Source organism: Diceros bicornis, chromosome 14, assembly GCF_020826845.1.
Source record: "Diceros bicornis minor isolate mBicDic1 chromosome 14, mDicBic1.mat.cur, whole genome shotgun sequence".
Classification (NCBI taxonomy): Eukaryota; Metazoa; Chordata; class Mammalia; order Perissodactyla; family Rhinocerotidae; genus Diceros; species Diceros bicornis.
This window is the reverse complement of record NC_080753.1, coordinates 28423036-28442864: the sequence shown is the minus strand read 5'-3', so window position 1 is coordinate 28442864 and position 19829 is coordinate 28423036. Positions and strand designations below refer to the sequence as shown.

The 19829-nt window shown below is 38.1% G+C and overlaps 1 protein-coding gene across 3 annotated transcripts in view; it reads left to right on the top strand.

Annotated features, from left to right (window-relative positions):
• Window positions 1-1087: 1087 nt before the first annotated feature.
• KCTD20 (potassium channel tetramerization domain containing 20) overlaps window positions 1088-19829 on the top strand; it is a 35116-nt gene continuing 16374 nt past the window's right edge. Inside the window, exons 1-2 of one of the 3 annotated variants that reach the window (XM_058554494.1) lie at window positions 1088-1186; window positions 18763-18816. In XM_058554494.1, coding sequence (XP_058410477.1) covers window positions 18795-18816 — 22 coding nt within the window. In that variant the 5' untranslated portion in view covers window positions 1088-1186; window positions 18763-18794. Of the gene's footprint in view, window positions 1187-18762; window positions 18817-19829 lie in introns of those variants that run through there. The other 2 variants (XM_058554493.1, XM_058554492.1) reach the window with 2 other exon arrangements.

Sequence of the window (19829 nt, the reverse complement as noted above, 5' to 3'; positions counted from 1 at the left end):
GAAAAGCAGAAATGGGGAATGCCCCTCTAGACCTCTTAAATAAAATTATAATGAAAAAATTCATAGCTTCAGTTTTTAAAATTAAAATTGTTGACCCTGATAAGGCAATTTTGCTATACAAGTATCTGGCAAGTGTTTGTAACCTATTGGAATGAGAGTCAAACTATTTTCTCATATTCCTTCCATTTCAACTCATCCTAATCCTTAGGCCCAAATTAGTTTTTAGAGACTCTTTTGTAATGAAAAAGAGGTTGACTCAGAATTTAAGAAATCATGTTATCATCATATATGGTTTTCAACAATTTTTAGACGTTTGTGTTATCATTATAACTTTTTATTTAATTAGTATAACTTTTAAAAGTACAAAATCCTCTAGAAATCATGAAGGTAAGGACTGATGCTATTTCTTTCCTTCTACGTTTTCCAGCATTTGTTTTATAGGACATGGACCACACACAGACGTTTTTTGAGTGTTGAAATATTTTACTCGTAACACAACCAGTTTTCCAATAACTTGCTTCTGGTTGACAAAATGTGTAATTCAACTTTCTTTGCTATAGCACGTAGTTTCACGAAACTCAAGGTTTAAGAAAAAACGTGGTTTTTTCCTCTTTTGGTCACAATGCAGATGCAGGATACGGGCTTCCGAGCAAAACGCGTTTAAGGAACTCCATTATTCTTACCACTTCCTTCCTCCAAATGTATGGAGAGATCGGAGCTCAACAATTTCCTGTAAGCATAAGCAGTCCTGGGACTGTGCGAGCTTATTTGACAATTCAGATAACTACTAACTTTTCCGTTTTATACTAACTTTTCCGTTTTATACTTTTAAGAATTGAAAGAGGGTATCCGCACCTCAGAAGTCGAATCTCCCCAGGCTGCGCAGGAGTGAGAGCGTCCTCCTTCGGACGGGTGAGGCGTGTCTTGAAGGAAAGGGGACACCCACCCGCGTGCGGCCCCGGGCGGCGGGCCAGGAGCCCGGCCTTCCCGGCGTGCCCCGCGCGCTGAAGGGACTCTTAACGTGAAGCGCCGGGTGACTCAGCCGCGTGGCCGCGCCGGCCGGCCGGGGGGTGGGGGAGTGGGTGTGCGCGCCGCTGCGGCACTGCCGGTCCCCGCGGCGGCTCCTGGCGGCGCGGAGTGCGCGCGCCCCCCGGACGGATTCGGGCGGAGCGCGAGAGCGCGGCAGGTAAGTGCGGCGCGGGGCCGGTTGGGGCGCCGAGACCCGGCGGGCGAGCGTGGCGGCGGGCATCGCCACGGAACCCGCCTTTGTGTCTGTGGGGGGCGTCTGCGCGGGACGCCGCTGGGCGGACGTCCGCGGGGTCGGACCCCGAGTGAACGGCTGTCGCGAGGGAAGACGAGGGCACACGGGTTCCGGCGCCTGTTTCGGTGCTGAGGGTGAAGTGCGCTCACCGGGGAGGGGTCACCTTATGTGGCAGTCGTAAACACAGTCGTGGGACAGCTCCAGTACAACTTGCCCGTTTCCTGCAGGCCTCTGGTGTGTTTATCCCGCCAGGAGAGAAAGGGCGAGGACCCTGGAGTGTTTATTGATAAAACATTCGCAGACGCGTTTTTTCTGGCAATTTTGAATTCATAAAAAATTCTGTAGTTGGTCGGACTTCCTACCAAACTGTCTGGAGCGGAGAGTGCGTTGGGCTGCTCTTTTCACCCCTGCCTCAGTCTTCCTTCTCGGCCACCCCAAAATTACTAGCTTTCCTCCGTGGCTCTGTGTGAGCGCAAAAGAGCTGGGGAGAGCCTTAACCCGTCATTTTCTGTTAAATAAAACCTTACTTTTTATAGCAGACAGTGTCTTCAGGTTTACAAGCCGAGTTCTGCACTATCGAAAAACGTCTCCTGTTTTGGAGTTTGTGATTCTTTCTGCAGATTCCTGGGTTGAACCGATTTATTTTTAAACGAGAAACCAGTGAACAAACTAACAGGATAAAACAAGGCAGTGGAGGGAGGCACTGTTTAACCGGTTTATGAAAATGCCTTCTCCAGGCCCTGTAATTGTGCCCCCCTTCGCTGTCAACAATTAGCTGCAGCTGTTAATCTGTGAAATTGAGGGTTTTTTTAATGGTCCCCAAAACAAAGTGTTGTGGTGTTATCAGTCCAATATAAGGAATTCGGAGTCAAAGAACCCTCAACTCCCCTCCCGCCCCCCCTCCCCGCCAGAAAATTCTGGGGCAGTAATTCTCAAACATAAATTTATTTCTTAAAAATGCCAGTACCACTACCAGAAATTTGATTCTAGAGACCTGTGATGGGTCCCTGAGTCTGCATTTTAAGCAAACAGCCCCTCCCTTGGTCTGTTATTGGTGATCCAAGGACCATACTTTGAGAAACACCACCAAAGGGCTGGCCTGAGAATTTTTAGAACTGCCCAACCCCTTTATTCCTTTGTTGATTTACTCTCCCCTGCCCCCTAACCAGTCATAAGCCAAGAAGCTCTGACTTTCAGGAAGGAAACTTCAGAATAGATAGTGCTTTCTTGGACTCTGACACCGGAGTAGGAAATGACTCTCATACATATTCTGATACTGCCTTGGTGGTTCAGAGATAGCCTGTGCCTATTAATCTGTCCTTTTTCCTTCTGGGGACTGCTTCCTGTATCATCAGAGCTTAAGCAATGCCATTAGGCCAAACCTCCCCCTTCCCAGCTGAGTCTCCTTTCCTTTAGAACCAGGGCAGCCAATGCCATGTAATTCCCATGGCCTTGAGCTCTCGGATTTCCTGGTATGTAGCAGTGGCAGTAGTATTTATGAGGGCTTTCAGTTCAGCTGGATATTAATTCAGTCATCAAATACCCCAAGAATGCCTATTTTGTGCAAAGCACTGTAGTAGGCCATTTTAGCAACGACATTGCAAAGACGGCAGAGTTGCACTCTGCTCCCTTGAGACAGAAATGAGGGCTGGATAACCTTCTCTGCTGCCAAAAGCGTTTTCTATGTCTTAGTCCCCCTTCAAATAGATGTGTAGGGATGAGGTTAGACTTAGGCTGTTTCTGACTTTTTTTCTGTCTTTGGTATCTTTTTGGTGTCTGATTTCTCTTATTAATGGATTTTTTTCTATTGGTCCACAAAACGTCATGTCTTTCCTTCTGTCTCTCTGGACTTCCTGATTATTGTGTTTTCCTCTGCCCCTAAATCTGAACATTCCTGCCCCTCCTTGGCTAATTGGAGTAAAAAGTTGAGGGAAATTGTTGGAATACTGAATGATTTCTAGTTGGAAGACCCAGAGTCATGGAAATGTGAGGCTTAGAGATAGAAGGGAACCTATTATAAATGTATCTAGTGCAGTGCTCTCATCTTTCAGATAAAGAATCAGAGAGATGAGATGGTACAGTGAGGACTCTTGGCTCTTAGCCCAGTGTTCTTCTCACTAAATCATCTCAAGAAAAATGCTTCAAAAATGGCAAAGGTCCACACAAATTGTTATAAGTAGGTGAAGAAAATGGAGAGACTTCCACATGACTACAAAGCAGTATTATCTGGAAAAATAGAGATTGAAGGAGAATGTGATTTAACCATATAAAGCATGAAGAGTGGGAGTACTAAAATAAGAACTCCAAAGCTTGAAATAAGTAGTAAAAGGACAAATAAGAGCAAACAGATAGTTATCTTGTAATCCCAAGAGATGTTATAGACTCAATGTTAAAAAAAAAAAAAAAAGATTCAATAAAGGTTAAGTACATTGGTGAATTTTTATTAAGTGTTAGATGTTTGAGCAGTGTCTAGAATCTTGAAGTTGTCACATAAGTATACTGTTGTTCTTACCAAAGTTATTAGGTATCTCTGTGGGGGACAGAATATGAGACTGATCTAACTACTAATGTGATTCAGTATATTTCTTTTATTCTTATGAGAAATGAGATTATTGGAATAGTATATGCATTTCTGAAATAGCAGGAAGGAAAGAATGGATGAAAGAAGAGAATCTTGTGATATTTTTGCTTGGAGTCCCCAAAGTAGACATTGTTGGATCATTCTAGTATATTCATGAAAGTAGGATTAGAAATAGTAAGGGCTTAATTAGTAGGCATTATGATGTGCCAGACACTGTACTAAATGCTTTTATATCCATTGTCCCATTTAATTATCTCCATTTTATATCCCAGGAATCTAACACAGAGAGCTTAAGCTTGCCCAAAGTCATCCACCTAGTAAGTGGCAGGCCCAGTGTTCAAGCTTAAATCCACCTGACTCCAGAGCCATTAAGATATATGCGCAAAAGTGCCCTCATTATACTTCACCAGGTAGAGGTTAAGAATGTGGGGTTTGGAGCCAGTCTTTCCTAGGTTCAAATCCTAGCTCCTTCATTTACTAGCTTGGATAAAGTACTCCTCAGTTTCTATGTCTCTGAAATAGAGATTGCAATCGTACCTATCTCAGAGCGTTATCAGGATTGAGTTAATTCATGTAAAGTGCTTAGAACTGTGCCTGACACATTGTAAGTTCTCACGAAATGCTGGCTGTTAATTGTTTTTAAAAATATAATTTAATTTATTTCAAGATACTATTTTCTTTAGATTCAGATTGTCCTTTCCACTGTTGAAATATTAAGCCTTTATGATAGGTAAAAAATAAACTTTCTCTCTGTTCTTGTAAAACAGGAGGAGCCTTACTAAAATTTTGGAAAGCACTGGAGTCTAGTGGAAAGATCTGTGACCCAGGCCAGAGGATTTGGTTTTAGTTGTCTCTCTTACTATAATCCTATTTGTTTCATAGAGAAGGTTGTAAGGATCAGATGAAGTAACAAATATGAGTGAAATTTGAATTGTGTATGCTACACAAATATAAAATAGTTATTAAATTTATAGAAGAAAGTTATATTGTTGAGAAGATTATTAAAAGAAAATTTAAATTTTTTAGAATAAAACAGCTAGTGATTTACACCTCTATATGAAGATCACAGTCTATACCATAAAACCATGTTAAGACTCCTATGTGTTGTCCTAAATCTTTTTTTCGGTGGGAGAGAGTAAAATTTAATTTTCGAAGTTGTATCTGTGTATTAGTTTGCTAGGGCTGCTGTTAACAAGTACCACAGACTGTGTGGCTTAAACAGAAATTTCCCCACAATTCTGGAGGCTGGAAGTCTGAGATCAAGGTATCAGCAGGGTTCGTTTCTTCTGAGGCCTCTCTACTTGACTTGAAGATGGCTGCCTTCTCCTCCCTGTGTCTGCACATGGTCTTCCCTCTGTGTCTATCTGTGTTCTCATCTCCTCTTCTTAAAAGGACACCAGGCATATTGGATTAGGGCCCACCCTAATGACTTCATTTAACCTTAATTACCTCTTTAAAGTGCCTATTTCCAAACAGTCCCATTCTGAGGATTTAGGATTAGGACTTCAATTTAAGAATTTTGAGGGGAACACAATTTAGCTCGTAACAGTCTGTTTGGGGAATTATATGCCAGGTAATCTGAATGCTCCGTTGCTTTTATTGTTGAATGCCCTATGCCCTGGGGCTCAAGCAGCTTCCTTTATCCTGTGCCTGCCCACCTAGCCTACTTTCCACCTGTTATTTAGAACAGGTGCTTGCTGTTGAATACCCTAAGAAACACATCGTGCCTGTGCATTAAGTCATTGCATTGGATTTAAAGCTATCGGGGTTATCCTGTCATCCTGTTGAATAATCTGCTTGAGAAACTATTTCATATATTTAACCTAAATTCCTATTCGTCTGGTAAGCATGTTTCTTCCTTAATCTAGATGGGAAAATGTCAACATCTCTTATGTAGTAATAAATCATTTTCTTTTTAAACTTTTAAAATTTTCTCTTAAACTGTTCTAAGCTTTTTAAAAAAAATTCCCACATTTTCTTGAAGAGTTCTCTGTTTTTAGAGATACATTTTCCTTTTTTCTCATTTTAAAAGTAATAACACATTCACTTTAGAGACTATGGAATATTCAGTAAAACACAAAAAAATCATATGATGAATTTACAGTTAAAGGAGAATAATTATTAATATTTCCAGTCTTTTTTCTATGAATATACTTATTGTTTCAAGCTGCCTATTTTAAACCTAATATATCAATACTATTTCACGCTATTTTAGTTATTATTCTAAAACATATTTCTTTTTAGTCTTTTAATGTGGTGAATTATGTTAATTGATTTTATTTTTTTATTATTTTTTAAAGATTTTATTTATTTATTTTTCCCCCTGAAGCCCCAGTAGATAGTTGCATGTCATAGCTGCACATCCTTCTAGTTGCTGCATGTGGGATGCGGCCTCAGCATGGCTGGAGAAGCAGTGCGTCGGTGCGCGCCCGGGATCTGAACCCGGGCCGCCAGCAGCGGAGCGCGTGCACTTAACCGCCAAGCCACAGGGACGGCCCGTGTTAATTGATTTTAGAATGTAAAGCCAACCTTTGTCATAATGTATTATACTTTTTTATGTATCTGGATTTGATTTTTTAATAATTTGTTTAGGATTTTTGTGCTTATGTTCATGAGAAAGAGTGGCGTGTAATGCTTTTTGGTAATGTCCTTGTCACGTTTTGGGTCAATGTTATGCTGGCCTCAGAAAATGAATTGGGAAATGTTCCCTCTTTTTGTATTCTCTGGAAGAGTTTATATAAATTGACATAATTTCTTCCTTAAAGATGTGGAAGAATTTGTTAATAAAGCCATTTGGTTCTGGAGTTTTCTTTATGGAAAAGTTTTAATTATTGATTATGGTTCTGTGTGTGTATATATATATGTCAGAATAATGTAGTATATATCATCTATATATATATACACTCACACACACACATATTAAGATATTATTGCAGGGAGTTGGCTTATACAACTGTAGGGTCTAGACTAGGCTGTCAGGAAGGGCAGGAGTTGAAGTTCCAGTCCACAGTAGAATTTCTTCTTCCTCAGAGAAACCTCAGTTCTGCTCTTAAAGCCTTTCAGTTGATTGGATCAGGCCCACTCAGATGATCTAGAATAATCTTCCTTACTTAAAGGAAAGTGATTACAGACTTTAATCACATCTGCCAAATACCTTCATAGTAACACCAGGATTAGTGTTTGACTGAATAACTAGGACTGTAGTTTAGCCAAGTTGACATATAAAATTGACCGTCACACCTTCTCTCCAGGAATTCACCTTGGCTACTTTATTAGTTGTCCGATGCCTTCAGACAGATGTTTTTTCTGTTTGTTTGGATTTTTTTCCCTCCCCAAAGCCCCAGTACATAGTTGTATATTCTAGTTTTAAGTCCTTCTAGTTCTTCTGTGTGAGCCACGGCCACAGCATGGCTACTGACAGACAAGTGGTGTGGTTCCATGCCCAGGAACCACACTTGGGCCCGTGAAGCAGAGCACACTGAACTTTAACCACTAGGCATCAGGGCTGGCTTGATGTTTTTTCTGTTTTACCCAGCTTTTCTGAAGGATGTGTTATTCCAGGGGATAGGACTGAAACTAATGTGTAAAAGTCATGGTGGGTGTGGGGAGGAAGGCAGACTTCAGCTCAATTTGAGAAAAAAAAAATTTTTTCCCCAAAGATTGCTGTCCAACAATACAGTGAGCTAAGCAATAGATTCTCTATTTATGAATATTTTTAGGTAGACTGGACTGAACTAGTAGAAGTGTTTTTGTAGTCCTAGATGGAAGGTGATTGAGATCCCAGATTTTTTGAGATTCATGATTGGTAAAATTGTAGGGGAAAGTTGGGAGCCTGTCATGAGGCTGGCAGCATTTTAGGACATTTAAAAAAAATATCTGGCCATCATTTTCTGTCACCATTATTTCATAAAAGAAAAGACATTTAATATCAAAAAGGGAGGGCTGGCCCCGTGGCTTAGCGGTTAAGTGCACGCGCTCCGCTGTTGGCGGCCCGGGTTCGGATTCTGGCTGCGCACCGACGCACTGCTTCTCCGGCCATGCTGAGGCCACATCCCACATACAGCAACTAGAAGGATGTGCAGCTATGACATACAACTATCTACTGGGGCTTTGGGGGAAAAAATAAGTAAATAAAATTTAAAAAAAATATATCAAAAAGGGAGTTAAAGATATAATTTAGGTACAAAGGACAGTCCTTCCCAAGAAAGCATTACACTACCATGTACCATAATTCGTAAGTTCACATTTTAATATTTATGAAATCAGGATATATCTTAAAGTCAGGTATATATTTAATATCACAGTGCTTCTTTTTCCTAAAAAGCTATATTAGATTGATGATATCTTAGTCAATGTCAAGTGTCTTAGAACTGAGATGATTTTGTGTGTGTGTGTGTGTGTGTGACATTGTCTGCATTGTCCTCATTTTTGCTAATAGTCAGTGAAAACTTTTGACACTAATTGGTACTGGCCCTTGAACCATCTTCTGACACAGTGATTTTGGATTGACTCCTGAATTTGACATGGTAGTTCTGTTGCTACCGTACTAAATCCATGGATCTGTCCCCTAAGACCTTCAGATCTTTTTTCGCCGTACAAACACTTAGCTCTTTCCTATAAAATGGCCTACTGTATTGACTAATACTTTTTTTTATTTTTTAATTACACTGCCTTGCACTGTCCTTGTAAGACATTATTGCTAATAGTGTATCCCTTGGATACTTCCTGGAAGTTTGCCATTAAGTAATTTTTAACAGCTTGTGTATCTCTTCCTTCAGAGAGTTTTAGGTAATAGCAGTCAGAATTTTAGGTAATAGCAGTCAGAAGAGTGTCCTGCTTGAAGAGGGTCCATCACCCTGGAGATTCTAACATATGTTGACTGACTTTTTCATAGGAGATGAGCTTTGCCTGGTCTATTATGTGCCTCGGATTGTTCTTAGTTTAATGGTGTCATTAGAGTGACCGTAAGTAGTTGAATCCAATCAAAAGATAGAAGCACCCTGTGTGAAAATTAATAGAATTTCATCTACCCAATTTTTAGGTAGTAAAGTTGAAAGTTACAGTAGAATTCAGTAAGATCTTAATTTGAATTCAGGGAACTCAGATTGTAAAATTAACCCCCATCTGGAGGTAATTGATTTAGAGGTCCTCTCATAGCAACTTTTAAACAGAAAACTGGTGTCAGTGTGCCCATTATCAGCACAGAAAGGTCATATGTCGTGGCCCCAGATCTTGGGCTTGGAATCAGGTCCAAACCTGTGAAACTTACATAGAAATCATGAAGTAAATCAGACCTAGAAGGAGAGGTAACAGCATAAAGGTAACATGCACAGATGGTAACAGTATAGACTCTGAAGCTGGAAGTCTGGGTTTGAAGCCTGGCTCCACTATTTATTAGCCTTGTGACTGTGGGAACTTTCCTTAACCTCTTTCTTCCTCAGTAGCCATAAAATGGGGGTAATAATGGCACCTACTTCATGAGGTTTTTTGAGTATTAAATAACATTTATAAAGTACTTAGAACAATATGTAGTGCATGATATGTATTAAATCAATAGCATTTAAGCCCGTCTGGACTTAAAATGTAATGTTTGTGGTAATTTGACATATTGAAGAATCTCAGCTGATTAATTTGTGATTCTAATGTAAAATGTGTTCTTCAGTAATTGGGTTTAGGTTTGATTATTAGTTTAAGGATGTAAGAAAAGTTTGCTAAGTTTGAAAAGATTATTGCAATATTTAAGAACTTGAGATATACTAGATTCCTAAGTTTAATTTTTTAGGATTTACTAGAGTTTTTTGATCACTTGAAGATTTGCTTGGTAGGATTGAAGTGCTAAAACAAGAAAAGAGAATATATTAAGATTATAAGTGGGCCGGCCCCGTGGCTTAGCGGTTAAGTGCGCCCGCTCCGCTGCTGGCGGCCAGGGTTCGGATCCCGGGCGCACACCGACACACCGCTTCTCCGGCCATGCTGAGGCCGCGTCCCACATACAGCAACTAGAGGGATGTGCAGCTGTGACATACAACTATCTACTGGGGCTTTGGGGGGAAAATAAATTAAAAAAAAAAAAGATTATAAGTAAAATTCAAAATTTTTGATAGAAGTACCAAACAGGATAGTGGTTATTAGGGATTCAACTATATTGTCATGTTTTATGTTTTAAACTGGGTAGTGAATACAAGAGTTTTTATTATATTGTTCTTTAAATCTTTTTGTTTATAGTATGATAATTTTTTAAAATTAGGTAATTTGATAAAGTTATAAAAGAAAAGTAAACTGTTGAAGGGCCTTTAGGCAGTTATACATTGAACGTAAGGTCTTAAGTCTTAATTTAAATTGAAATAACTGTAATATAGTCTTTTCTGTGCACTAAGACTGTTCTTGAGCATAAGTCTTCTTGACAAAAAGGTACTAAGGGCAGTAAGTTAGGGATATCAAGTAGAGGAGACAGGACAATACATCCAAACAGTTAGAATCTTGTCACTACTGTCATCGTGCGTTTATCTGTCAGGGGTTCCCTGGAGTTGTATGATATGATGGTGACCCTCATTTCTCCCACCCTTTTGCATTAATCATTCACTCTAGCCTTATTGGTCTCCCCCCGACCCCTTTCATTCCTGCCTGTTACATGCCATTCACCCTGTCTAGAGTGCCCTTTCCTCTTTGCTCTACCAGAGTACTACCTAGTAACATCTACAGAATGGAGTATTAAACAGCCATTAAAACAAATGGAGAAGATGTCTAATCACTCCTATGGAGGATTTCCAGGATATATTGTTAAGTAAAAATAGCCAAGTACAAGACTGGGTACAGTATTCCATCTTTTGTATAAGAAAAAAGAGGAATTAAGAATTTATATGTATACACACACATACTATGCTTATTTCTGCAAAGAGAAACATGAAGGATAACCAGAAATTAACAAAACTGGTGTCTGTATGGAATATATGGGCAAAAAATTGGAGGGAGAGGGAGGGGAGACACATTTCTCTGAGCATTCCTTTTTTATAACACTTTGTAAGTGTTTTACATATTCAAAAAATAAATTTAAAAATAATGAAAAATATGCTATAATTGAGTATAAAGAGAAACAAATGAACCTAACTTACAGGACATACAGAGAAAAAAATAAAAGAACTTGAACATAGCACACTGACTGTACGTCCCTAGTGGGATGAACTTTAAGCACAAAAAGAACTGCCCCCCAAAAGACACTTGAACTTAGTAGGTTTATTGTTAGTAATAATATTGATGTTACAATTTTGAAACTAGTTTTTGAACTGAGATTTTCAAAGTGAGGGAAAAGATATACTAATACAAACTACAGCATTGAATTTGAGTTGAAAACTCAATTCAACTATCAATATAAACTCATAGTTGCTTGAAAAAAAAATCCCCAACTTTGTCTGCTGAAATGGCCTAGAAGCAAATGGGCACCCAGTAGCTACAAGGACACGCAGTATTTACATGATGACTTACAAATGCCATTGCCCACTAAAAGGAACAGGGGCTCCAGGGAGAAATGGCTGATTCCAGGTCTGGGGCAGAGATGGTAAAGGGGAGCTTGGAGAAATCTTGTGCCAGGAAGTAGCCTCAAAAGCCAATAGAATTGTGTAAAAATGACACAGATGTTGGTTGGCTTGAAGGGAACCCCACTAGCCATATTTGGGGCAATTTGAACCAAAAATTGGGCACAATTTGAAAAAAAGTTGATGGTAATAGATTATTATAGTACACTAGATTAAAACAAATCTTTGAGTTCATGATGATGCTTAAAAAGAAAGATAAGGGGAGAGTGAAGAAATAGTTCTACTACATGGAAGAATGCTAGGCAATAAATATCAAAGGAATGATAGAATTAGAAAGCCATCATTTTGTAGCCCCAAATGTAGTAATTGATTCAGGTAAGAATCAATAGATGCTAAAACCACTGGGTGAAAGGTTATTGGGCGATAGGGTGTTAGATCTCTCTTTACAGTGGGGAGACCTGTAGTCACTGCTTTAACCAAGTGATCAAACTTATCTCCTGTCATGGGGGAACCTGGCATTATGTGCCTCTGATGTGATGGCAGTTGAAGGACACAGCTGCCGTCTATGTAGTATTCTTTTTTTTTTTTTTTTTGTGAGGAAGATCAGCCCTGAGCTAACATCCGTGCTAATCCTCCTCTTTTTGCTGAGGAAGGCTGGCTCTGAGCTAACATCTATTGCCAGTCCTCCTCCTTTCTCCCGCCCCAAAGCCCCAGTAGACAGTTGTGTGTCATAGTTGCACATCCTTCTAGTTGCTGTATGTAGGACGCAGCCTTAGCATGCCTGGAGAAGCCGTGCGTCGGTGCGCGCCCGGGATCCGAACCCGGGCCGCCAGTAGCGGAGCGCGCACACTTAACCACTAAGCCACGGGGCCGGCCCTATGTAGTATTCTTGTAAAAAATAAATAAATAAATAAAATTTACTTGTCTGATCACATAGAAACAGTCAGACAAATCCAGAATGTTGGAACTGACCTAGACTGTTTTTAAATGTCAATTTCATGAAAAACAAAACTACCCCAAAAAATGGGGGTGAAAAATATGCAAGATGGAAAACTTCAGAACAATAAATGCAAGGAATGCACCTTGATTGAAAAAAGGCTATAAAAGAAAATAAGAGGCCAATCGAGTAAATTTGATTATGGATTATATATTGATGATATATAATTGTTCATTTTCTTAGATGTGAAAACAGTACTGTTGTGTTTTGTAGGAGAATGTTCTAATTCTTAGAATATGCGTGCTGAAGTATTAGGGATGAAGTGTTGTGATATCTGTAACTTTCAAGTGATTGGGGAAAATGTGGTGTCGGGGAGAGAGCATGAGCACACACACAAATGAGGCAGGATGACCATTGGTAAACCTGAGGGGAATGTAAGTGTACTGATTGTAATGATTTTTCAGTGTTCCTGTAGATTTGAAAAGTTTCCAAATAAAAAGTTAGGGAGAAATTCTTATATTTACTTGAGAGCACAACTCAGATTTTGTCTCATATGAAGACTTCTTTTTCCCAGCCACACTAGCTAGAGGTGATTTTCTCACATGAGTTTTTATAACTTTTATGTTTATCTTATGATCCCCAAACTTGAGTGCATGTGAGAGCTGCCTGAGAAATTAACTTTTTTTAAATTACAAATTCCCAGCCCCACTGTAAGCCTATGGAGACGACTCTCCGAGGATAGGCCTGAGAATCTGAAAACACTGGTTAGAACCACATATTGTGAATTTATTGCTTGCATTTACTTATCTTTTTCATATATCCCCACCTAACCAGCATGGGAGCTTAGGACCAACCCTTGAAAGTGTTGCTCAATCCTTTGTGTGCCTCAGTGCTGGCACACAGGCGATGTGCCTCCCACACTAGATGTTTGGTAAATGTATACTGTCTATATATGTTGACTAATTTGTTGATAATCTGAAGAGATTACCAGAAACTTCCCTACAGTTTTGAGAGATTAAAAAAGAAACCTAGCTGATAAAGATGCTTAGTCGGTACAAAAGATCCATTAGAAAGCTGTATAATTTTTAGGTCTAAAACTACAGGTTTGGTTTACAGAAATAACATGTTTACTAGTAAATGTTTGGAATTAAGAGTTAAACAGTGGCATCATAATTGAGTTTTGTTAACTCTGCAAATTGATATATTCAGAATCCAGTACTTATTCTCTATAAAAATACAGATACCCAGTAATATAAATAGAGGTTTGTTGGTATTGGAGTTGAGATGAGGGATGATGTGATGGCTACGTATTAATGCAAGAAAGGAGAAAAAAGTATACATTTAAAAAAAATAAGGTTTTTGAATATGATTTTTGTAAGCTTGAAGCTAGTTTAATATAAATAATAACAGCTAACATTTTTTCAATGTTTACCGTATGCCAGAGACTGTGCTTTATCTGAAGTATTTGTAATCCCTAAAACAGTTCTTCCAAATAGTTGCTATTATTTTTAATTTACAAATGAGAAAATTGAGGCTCAGAGAAATTAGCCATGTGCCCAGACTCACACAGCTAGTAAGTGGTGAAATCGAGAACCAAACCCAAGCAGTCTGGTTCCAAAGCACTTGCTGGTAAATATGGGAGGCAGGATAGTTATGATTAAATATAGCTTCCCTTAAAATTTGAGACTTTGTGAGGAAATGGTACGGTAAATGGGGAAATATTTTATAGCATCAGTTCTTTGAAAAGAAAAAGAAACAAAAGAGAAAGTGGTTAGGGAAGGGAATTGAGCTTTACTAGGGATTAATTATACAATTGTTTAGGCTCACAGGGAGAGTATAGAAGAAAGGCATGTGTATAAACGTTGACCAGCATTCAAGAAGTAGAATATCATGAAAAGTTCTTTTTCTGCACAGAAAAACATCTTCTGGTATAGCTGCAATATTAATCTAGACAACATAATCTATCTTTAAAGTATATAACGTATTTACGTGTATTAAAATAGCTGAAGTAAACTTAAATTTTACTTTTTGAATTAAAAATTTGATTAAACGCTGTCTCAACAATAAACAGCAAAATTGCTCTAGTATTAGTAGTTTCAGTTATCCACATATTTTTGTTAGTATTTCATTGGAATGAATTATGGAAGTAATATTTTTAGGTAAAGCAAATTTTTACTTCTATATAATGAGAGTTAGAACAAATAAAGCTACATTCTGGGTAGTAAACTGGTACAGGGAGTCTCAGTCTGTGCAGCTGCCATCTCCATTAAATTTTCTGTTCTACAAAACTTATCACAGTAATTCTAAACGAATAAAACTGGTGTTACTCGTTGCAGAAAAAAATACAAATGAGTAGTCTTATTTTAAAGCTCGGGAGGAAAAATTTCCCTAACACCTTAAAAATACCTACTATTTTAGATAAGTGACATAGAAAAATGATGGCAATATTGTTAAATTAAAATCATATATGACATTTGCACAGAAATAGATGAGTCAGTGAAACAAAGTGTAAAAACCAGACCAAGCATATGTTAGTATTTGATAAAGGTGACATCTCAAATCAGTGTGGAAAAATGGACTCTTCAGAATATATTGTTAAGGCAGTTAATTGGTTAACTATTTGAATTTCGTTAGATCCATACCTCGTGCTATATGACAAATAAATTGTATATGGGTTAAAGATTAAATGTAAAAAAAACAACCTGTGAAATTGGTTGAGTAAAATTTGGTACAACCATTGAAAACGATGTAAGAGTATGATTATTGACATACAACCAAGTTCATGGTATGTTGAGAATACAACATAGTATTTACAGCAGAATCTCAAATTGTAAAAATAAAAGAAATATATTTATGTATGTACGCTTAGGAAAGTGTGGAAGAGGAATTATGGGTGATTTTTGTCTTTCAAGATCTTCTTCAGTACAATGAACGCGTACTACCCAGTGCGGGATTATTGTTTCTCTCTGTTTTTTAAAATTCTACAGGAGTAAAAGAGCTAAAGAAAAGACAGCTTGGTAGGAGAAAGGGAAGATATGGTGTTTTCCTGGAGGAAAAATGGAAAGACACAGAAGGTCAGGTGCAAATGAAAAGTTAGGCAACTGAGGCAAAAAATAATTCAAAGAATTCCAAAAGCAGTACAGTGTGTCGTTTCACTGAATCGAAAAGAAAAAGGTAGCTGAAATCAGTAGAATCATACAGTAGTCAGAACATAAGAAGTACATTCAGAAGTGGAGGATGAGCATGCTGAGCTTGAAGAGCCAGATAAAGGCTAACTAAGCAGGTGTATAAGAGAGATTCACACACCCAAATGTATCTCTTGCTTTTGCATGGTGCTTTATGCTTTTTGAGGGCTTTTTCATACATCCTGTTAGAGAAAGGATTATCTAACTTTGGCAGTGGCAGATATCATCCCATTTTCATAGATGAAAACACTGAAACTTAAAGGACATTTTCTTGGTGTCACAACTAGTTAATAACAAAGCCAAAGCCAGAACCTGCTTTGCTTCAGTCTAGTGGATGGTCCTGTCATCATACCTTGTCATCTCACAGACGTCCAGGGAGATTTGAGCAAGTCATGGAAACATTCAGTGATTCTAGTCAAGCCTGACAAACTCGATATTAGTAAGTCACTGCTATTACCTAGTATCCACCCAGCATGATACCCCATCCACCCAAAACTTTTAAGGCTCTCAAAGGTGAAATTTTGGAAGTGTTGATGAAAATGAATGAGTTTTTAAATGGACTCTCATATTTCACTAATCATGGATTAGCAAAGATGAGGAAGATTGAAACCCCGAGTGTGAGCGAGAGTTCTATAGTGTGGACACTCGATGATGCCGGAAGGAGTGTAAATTGGTATATTTAGAGAGGACAATCTGGCAGTACATATGAGAACTTGAAAATGATTGACCTTTTTCCATAGCCATTTTGCTTCTAGTTTATTCCAAGGATATAACGGAGTAAATGCCCGAAGATATGTGTGCAAAGGTTTCACCACAGCTTTGTTGATTTTTAAAGTATTTATATCTTCCTATATTGACTGAAGTTTTTTTCACTGAGCATATTGCTTTTATAAGCAGTAAAACACTAATGCTATTTTTATTTATGGAAAAATATAACCATTTTATCATAGGATTCTCGCATTGCTACCATAACTCCTACTTGATAAGAACTGCAGCAGGAGTGACCGTGGAAACTTCTAGTTTTCTCTTTCATTTCTGACAAACAATAGAAGGAATAACTTCTAATGGAGGAAAGAGAGGTGGTTTGGGAGAAGCAATGTGATGGAATGGAAAGCATACGGGAATCCAAGGACCTACGTTTGGAATCTATCTTTGCCTCTTAGCTAGCGTTTCGACTTGGGGCAAGTTGCTAATCTCTCTAAAGCCTGATTGTTTTCTTCCCCGCAGTAAAGTGTGGATAATTAAAGTATCTCTTCTGGACTTGTTTCAGTATCAAATAAGATTAGGTTTGTAAAAGTTCTTTGTAGAGTCTGATTTGGGAATAATAACAATAATCAACATTTATCAAGTGCTCTCTGCTGGGCATTGTACTAAGCACTTTAAATGTATTACCTCATTTAATCCTTATATCACCCTTGTCTGGTGAATGATTACTATCCTCTCTTACAAGTGAGGAAGTTGAGACACACAGAAACCTAGGAACCTGCCCATGGCTGCAGTTATAAAAGGTAGAGCCATAATGGAAGATCATACTTGGGGAGAGATGTAACGAGAGATCTGTAAGTAGTCTTCATGTCTCAGCAGTCTGCCAGCACTCTTTGAGGAAGACAGCAAATAGGTGGGAAGGGAGGACCCAGAGGAATACAACAAGGATCTCTTTCTTTGCTGATTTAAACAGCTAAGTTATTACAGGTTTAGGGACATAATGTAGGAAAACGAGATCCAGAAATATTAAGGATAGAGTTTATAAGGGCTTAATACTAGAGTAGTTTTACTCAATATTTTTAGAAATAATCTGGAAAAAGGAAAACCAGAGAGCCTTAAATAGTCAGAAGACAAAATTTCTTCTGAGATTGGAACATTCGAGTCGCACATGCAAAGGGAGTGAGTAGAAGCATGACAGAAAAGCTTCAGTGGAGTTGGTTTAAAAAATATATACCCAGGGTACAATTTGGAGATGGGCCTCTTAGCTCTCACTTAATAACATCCTAGAAGGGAGTCTTGTAGACATTCTAGATTGTATCTATCAGCTTACATCATCTCTCCCTCCAGCGTGGCCCCTTTTTAACCTTCTATTCCCAGAAATCCTGGGTATCACCAGAGAGCATATGTGAAGCAGAACAGAAAACCTGTTCCCCTTTAACAGAAAACACGAGCAGAGTTCTCATCACTATGCATTAAGAAAAAAGCATAATGGAACTAGACCAAAGTCAGTGACAGGCAGTTAAATTAGTTAAAGAAGTGGTGTGGTTTTCACATGAGAATAGACTGAAAAGACTGGGATTTGTCAGTCTGGAATGAAGGTTTGGCAAAGATGTAAGTACTTTCTAAATTTAACTGTGGAGTATAGATGAAGGGTAGATTGGTTTATTTACCAAATTCTATGGCATCCTATCATCTTCACCATACAGCTCTTACACAGAGAGGAGATGTGGCCCTGAAGTAAAAAAAGGATACTGTCTTTTAAAAGATCATACCCTTCTACCACTAACAGTCTGAAATCATTATGCTTTTGAGTTACATCCATGTTTAAGTTGATTGCCCTGTACCCCATTCCAACTAGATTTTAAAAATCTGAATAATTCAATGGCAAGATATTGAACTTAATGGAACAGTGATCCATGTAATTATCTTGTTTTCTTCGGAAATAATTGATTAGAGGAAATTGCAAGTAAGAAGAAAATACATAGACTTGTTATCTAGACGTTATTTTGGATTAATACTCCAGATGATTATGTTCTATGAAGAAACCAGTGTGTCCTTTTTTAGGTGCAAGGAATATGTGGAGATAATTCCACTGTCAAATATGGTATGTAAATTTTCCAAGATGGGAAGATTATGATGCTAAATGGTTTTGCTATTCCAGGTCAGCAAAATCAAGACTTAACAAAATACGGGTCTTCATGGGAGGCCTGTGAAATAAATAATAAAACGTATATTTGTGTAACTCTTTAGAGTGTAATAAAATGCTTTCACAGAGTGTATGGAAGTGAAGCTTGAGCTGGCTTGCTGGATGTTAAGTGTTTTTTGCTTCACAGCTATACAGTTTGAGTTCCATTATTAATATATTTCTAACTCCTAGTTCTTTTCTGCAGCAGTCTCATCAGTTACTGTTAGGTGTGCCAGGGGTGTCATGATCCTTTGGTTCTTGTAATTGTACACTGCTCTGACTTTTAGGACTGCACTGGCCAAAAATAGTTTTGTAGCAATAGAGAATATATCGTTGAAGTGCTTTGCTTATTTCTTCTTTTTTTTTTTCTCCTTAGATCTGTTCTGAGGACCAACATTCATTTGGGGGATGGTTACAGAATTGAAGCATGGTAGGCAATGTAAATATACATTCAAAGTTGAATGAAACACCCATCCTGGAAGGGGAGTAGACCCTTACTCTTATGTTTAAACTGGCTGCTTTGGTGTATGTATGTTGAAGAATTTGGTGTCAGTCAGTTTACTTTTTAGGTTTCATAGGTCAAGAGAGTTTTGTTCTATCATTCTAGGATTATAGAGGAATTAGTTCATAGGGGACTTTGGGAAATGTTGCTTTAGATAATTTCTTATAGTGTGTGCCATTAAGCATTAATGCTGAGATCATTTCTTGAAAAGAGTTCTGAAGCCAAATCTATTTGGGAAAACTCTGCGAACTACGTTCTTTCTTAGAGTTTCATAGTACACTCTGATCTTGTTCATTGAAGCACTGTTTGTAATAGTTAAGTTAGAAACAACCTAAGTATTCATAGATGGGAGAGTGGAGTCATAGAATATTATACAGCAGTTAAAAAAGGAATGAACTAGATCTTAATCTTCCAACATGGATAGATCTCAAGAAAGTTAATTTAGAAAAACATTGCAGAATGAGAATGATGCATATAGTATATAGTTTCTGTGTTTTTTAAAAACTGTATGATTTTACCATTATATACGTATAGTATAAATGCATTTTTATAAAGTCTAAAAGGATTCATACCAAGCAAGTAGTGCTAGTTACTTGGAAAAATGACTGGGATTGGAGATGATCAAAGCGTCCTTTTTAAGAAGGGAAATATTCATGTATTATTTGTAATGAAAATTAACTAAATACAAATAAAATACCTGAGTTAAGTGCTCAGCAAGTTACTTTCTTTTCCTTCATTGGAGATATCTACCCTGCTAAGTTCCAGGTATATCTTTTTGTTTATTAATTTACTGTATACAAGTTAAACTGAGTTTTGAGCCCTGACTAGGAAGAACATGTTTTCATTCTGTTCCATTATAATGAAACTATATCCCACGCATTATCAGGAATAAAGGAAGTAACTTAAACAGTCTAGTTTGTGCAACTTTGCAAGAGATAGGG